At 39.7% G+C, this 5,160-nt stretch overlaps 1 protein-coding gene across 1 annotated transcript in view; it reads right to left on the reverse strand.

Moving 5' to 3' along the window:
- Positions 1–4,822, reverse strand: part of LOC107577941 (transformation/transcription domain-associated protein-like) — a gene marked incomplete at both ends in the record, with an annotated part of 6,475 nt that extends 1,653 nt beyond the window's left edge. The window contains 8 exons of the mRNA XM_016263961.1: positions 1,122–1,322; positions 1,406–1,662; positions 1,975–2,140; positions 3,166–3,357; positions 3,442–3,636; positions 3,841–3,938; positions 4,119–4,449; positions 4,588–4,822. Coding sequence (XP_016119447.1) covers positions 1,122–1,322; positions 1,406–1,662; positions 1,975–2,140; positions 3,166–3,357; positions 3,442–3,636; positions 3,841–3,938; positions 4,119–4,449; positions 4,588–4,822 — 1,675 coding nt within the window. The remainder of the gene's footprint in view (positions 1–1,121; positions 1,323–1,405; positions 1,663–1,974; positions 2,141–3,165; positions 3,358–3,441; positions 3,637–3,840; positions 3,939–4,118; positions 4,450–4,587) is intronic.
- Positions 4,823–5,160: the final 338 nt, after the last annotated feature.

The following is a 5,160-nucleotide window of genomic DNA, read 5'->3' on the forward strand; positions in this document are numbered from 1 at the left end:
ATTCATTACGGTTTCCTGAGATTGCTCTCAAGCAAGCCAGAAATCTGTGTTTCCGTATGCCACGGTGGTAGTGTTTTTAAAAACATGACAAACTATTATGGCTCTCTGAGAGTCCTTAAAGACAACCAACACAAGTGGATTCATCTCAAATAAACCTCAAACACTCAACCTGAATCTTTTAACAGCCCTGAAAAGACACTATTAAATATAGAGTTAGCAATTTCCTATTAAAGAAATAATTGAAACATAAATGAAAATGTCATTTGAAGTCCAAAGGACAAAATGTTGAAGAATATACTAACTACGCTTTTCCTTAAAATTAAGTAAAACTGGTGACAAGTCTTCTGAACTTTGATCAGTTGTATGGTTTTGGAATACTCATACGGACCTTTTCTGGTGCTTTTTTTTTACATATCAAAACTTCACAGTACTTTAATTTATTATTTAGAAACAAATTGGCCAGCACATTCTTCAATGTGTCACTTTGGTGTTTCACAGAAGAAGAAAAAATCTAATTGGTTTGGAACATGAAGATGAGTATATGACTTTAACTACTCCTTTAAAGCTGACAAGGTATATAGCAATATGAAAAATATACATGAATTGTCAGTTTGGTTGGGGTGATTTTGCATCTGCAGAGAAATCTAAAATTATTTTAAAATGGCTGAAAAACTACCTTTAATTCTAAAGTCTTTAACTTTTTTGTTTTTTCATTCTTTCTGCCTGATTTTTTTATGTAACAAACATCTTCAACCAATTCAATTAGATATATAGTTAGATAGATAGATAGATAGATAGATAGATAGATAGATAGATAGATAGATAGATAGATAGATAGATAGATAGATAGATAGATAGATAGTTTTATCAAATAATCAAATAAATCAGAGTGAAGGATGGCACTGTGTTCACTTATACGTGCAAATGTAATGTAATTTATACACATAAATGAACACAGTGCCACCATTCATTCTGAAACCTGCGGAGAATATATTTAATTATACTGCAGTATTGGTTTTATTCCAATATATTGTGCAGTCCTACAAGGTACCGTATATATATATATCATGCATTGACAACACAATAAGATGCTGCTTGTATGAGGATGATCTAAGCATTACCTTTTCCATGGGAAGCTGAATGGAGGCTTTGCAGTCTGTGAACTCTGCCTTGATGCTGGGGCCTTGAACCTCGGTCACCACATACTGCAGCTTCTGCGACTCCTTCAACATTTTCCGGTTACTTCCTCCAAACTTGCCCAGTACCCGGTAAGCAACATGGGATATGGTCTCCGCAGGGTTACGAAGTGTTCGCCACAACGCCTGTTTATAAATGCATTACGAAAAACATTTGAATCATCCATCAGGCCTCAGTCAGGTCTAAGGTTAAAGGTCAGAGGTTTTACCTGCATCAGTTCAGCTCGGACTGGCTGGATGTGGTCATATAGGAAGTCAGGCTGTAGGTTGTCCACACAGAGCTCCAGTGTGCGCAGGCCCTGGCTGACCAGAGTCTGGGAACCGTTGAGTGCAGACACCAGTGGGTCCATGAGCATGGGCAGGTAGGGCAAAAGAGAGCTCAGCCGCACAGGGACAGTGAGACACAGTTCCACAAACAGATCCTTCATGTGCTGCTTATGGAGTCCACTCTGCAGCATGTTCAAACCTAAGAGACGACACAAAGGATCAATACTCGAGGAGGTGTTTTCATGGTGACAGACATCTCAGTTCTTTATAACTTTTTAAACTGCTTTTGGTTTGGTATGAACAGAAAATATGAGAAGAGTTGATACTCTTTTATTTTGCTACCCCCACAATGCATTATATGGATAGCTGGACCCAATTTGTTATTATATTTACCTACGCTATGACGCTTTTAGAATTGACCTAAAAGCCCGTTTGGGTTGTGACCCACCAGTTAAGAACCACTGTTCCGAGGAACTGCTACATTTAATAACCCTTTAATGATCTCACTCACCTTGCAGCAAATTAGGCAGCAAAGGCAGAAACTCCTGGTACAAGAGGTCATGGCTGCCTCCCCCTATTGAGCGGAACAAGGCTCTCAGCAACAGGAAGTAGTTATAGGGCTCCTTAGCAGACTGGGCCAGCTCCATGGAACTGTTCACTATTTTATGAAGGTGAGGCTAAAAAAAGAGATTCAATACATCCTTGAGAAGAAAAATAGAAACTTTTATTCTTCACTGTAAAGTAAGAACAACTGAATAAGTGAGCAAAAGCCATATACTGATATATAAGCCAGGCTGCTTGATTGGCATATGTTCAGACATTTTGAGAATTTTATAAGAAATATGTTTATTAGTATACATGGATATGACACACTTACACTACCGTTCAAAAGTTCGGAGTCAGTGCAACTTTTAAAAATGTTTTTGAAAGAAGTCTCTTATGCTAACCAAGGCTACATTTATTTGATCGAAAATACAGTAAAAAAAAAAAAAATTAGAAGCCAGTTTGATGAGATCCTTCAGAAATCATTTTAATGTGCTGATTTGGTGCTCAAGAAATATTTTTTGTGCTGCTTAATTTTTTGTGGATACCATGATAAAAATGTTTTTCAGGATTCTTTGATGAATAAATTGTTCAAAAGAACAGCATTTATTTAATATAGAAATCCTTTATAAAAATGTAAGTCTTTAACTGTCACTTTTGAGTAAGTATTAAGCAAAAAGTACTCATTTTAAACTTCTGAATGGTAGTGTATGTGTGTGTGAAACAATACAGTGAGAAGTAAACTGCAACCATTAACAAAAAAAAAGACTATTTCAAAACAGTGACACTGAATGTAAGAGGATAATTTCAGCGGGCAACAGGATCGATGGGAAGTGAGATACAGAAACCTCTTCCTCTCCACTATTTCAACAGTGACCTTCACTTTGGTCTTTCCTGTCAATCTGAGGCACAAGTGTCATTTCTCATCAGAGGAGCTGACAGAACGCATTAAAATTAATGCAGCACGGTTACTGCCGCTGAGGCGTTAGACAGCACAGTGTCATTAGAGCTTGGAGGGTGTGAACGATCCCTCCGTCCAATCGCTCTGAAAAAATTGTGAATTACCTACTCAATACTCTAAGCACCTTAGCCAACTAAAAGACAATAAAGGCCACAATTTGCTTCATAAACCTGCATGTGCATAAGACGCAACCCTCACCTTGAGCATCTGCTCATTTTCAGCAGCGAAGAGAGACACTGAACCAAAGACCAGTTTGAAGAGTTTGAGATAAAGGTTTGACAACTCTACATTGGAGCCCATTTCAGGCAGACGCTCCAACAGATACTCCACCAAAATTGTGGCAAACAGTGCAGAGGTAGTCAGGTTGGCCAGGAAGGAATTTGCAACAATCTGTTGAAGGATTGAACAGCCATGTCATATCAACAGTCAATAATATGTCAAGTCATTTCTTTAGTAAACAAAAACTGCCAGTACCTGTAGGGCATAGTTTTTGGATATGCGTTCCACCATGTATGGAACAGTGGTCTGGAAGATCTCTTTAAAAGTGAGAGGGTTCATCATGGTGAAGACTCCCGCGAAGTGCTCTAAAACCTCCTTCTCCTCCTTCATCCGCACCGTCTGACAGTTAGCCACACGAATGTACGTCTGTCCATTGCCAGCAATCTGTACCTAGCCAAAAGGGGGTTGGCTCTGTCATAAGCTGTAAACTTCAGCTCCCGGTATCAAGTGTGCTCGAATAAACCAACTTTATTATGTTCACAACATAATGTGACTTTCAGATTTAAACACCTCATCTATTCTACCAGAAAGTTTAAGTTACTTTGTGTAATGATTTTGTTGTGGTAATCTGCATTAATCGGTGGACAGTCGTACCTGGTAGATGTCCAAGGCCTGCATGGCATATTTGACCAGCTTGATGTAAATCTGTGTTTCTTTGGGCTGGAGTTGCTTGTTGGGAATGAACTGTGCCTCTGTAATACAACAATACCATGGTGAGAATATTCAAATGGGAATGCTGAGCAGAACCAGCCCTTCAATGATTTTGAGACGCTCCACAAGCTTCAACAGTCCAGACAAAGAAAATGTTAAACAGAACCAATATTTAATGACTTGGCACAATCTAAAGCCAAGTAAACGTTAATCCATCTCACCTCCAGGAGCTTTACAAGAAGTGATGCCCCATGTGATAGTTTTCACTCCACATACAAGAGTCTTCACCAGACTGCGACAGTCGGACACCTGGAAGGTCTGTTTGTCCTCCTTGTCCCCAGGTCGATCAAAAGGTGTGGCCGGAGGTGGTGCGGGGGTGACGGGTGTTGGGGGTGCAGGTGGAGGTAAGGCGGGTGTAGTTACAGTAGGGGTGGCTGGGACTCCTGGTAATGTCCCTGGGTCCACCACACCCATCTCTGATTGGGGCTTGCACTTCTTAAAGAGAGATACCAGCTGGTACCGTGCAATGGTGTGGAACTTCAAAACAAAAACCTGAGAATAGAGAAGTCATAATGTCAGATCCGTATATTTTGGGCTTTATAAATGCATTTACATGTGGCCAGTCTTGTATCCTATTGTAATTACAATCACAGCGTAGTTTACACAGTCTAATGTGCCAGTCTATCTCACCTCCAGCATTCTCATGAGAATGTCTCTGCCATTTCCATTCTCCTGTTCGCTCTTTGACCGGATGCAGTCTACAAGGTTTAGCAACAGCTTACAGGACATGGTTTGGATACTGCTGGGTAGGGACTCATCATCAATATTCTTAGCAAACAGTTGCACAGCCAGAGAGAGGTCCGTCAATGGGAGGTTCTGTCTAACATGGTGCACCAGGTCTGCTAGCGTGCTGTATGCCAAGGGCCTGAAACATCAAGAGACTCCATGTTAGACAACAGAATCTAAGCTTTCTAGAGGATTTCTGTTAGAGTTGTGGCAAAACAAACTTCTCAGTAGCGATTTCGATACCATGGTAATGTACACTATTGGCCAGTCTGTTTACATGAGACACAAGTGACTGTGTTTAACCCTTTACCATGTTTAACTGCATTTGCACACAGCCATTCAAAAGATTCCAAGGCTGCATCTATATGACCAATACTACAGTAAAAACAGTAATATTTCAAAATAATTACATTTTTAAAATGTACATGTTTTTCATTTTAATTTTAAAAATCTAATTTATTCCTGTGATGGCAAATC

This window comes from Sinocyclocheilus grahami, unplaced genomic scaffold (genome assembly GCF_001515645.1).
Source record: "Sinocyclocheilus grahami isolate Dianchi unplaced genomic scaffold, SAMN03320097.WGS_v1.1 scaffold7901.1, whole genome shotgun sequence".
In the NCBI taxonomy this organism is placed as follows: Eukaryota; Metazoa; Chordata; class Actinopteri; order Cypriniformes; family Cyprinidae; genus Sinocyclocheilus; species Sinocyclocheilus grahami.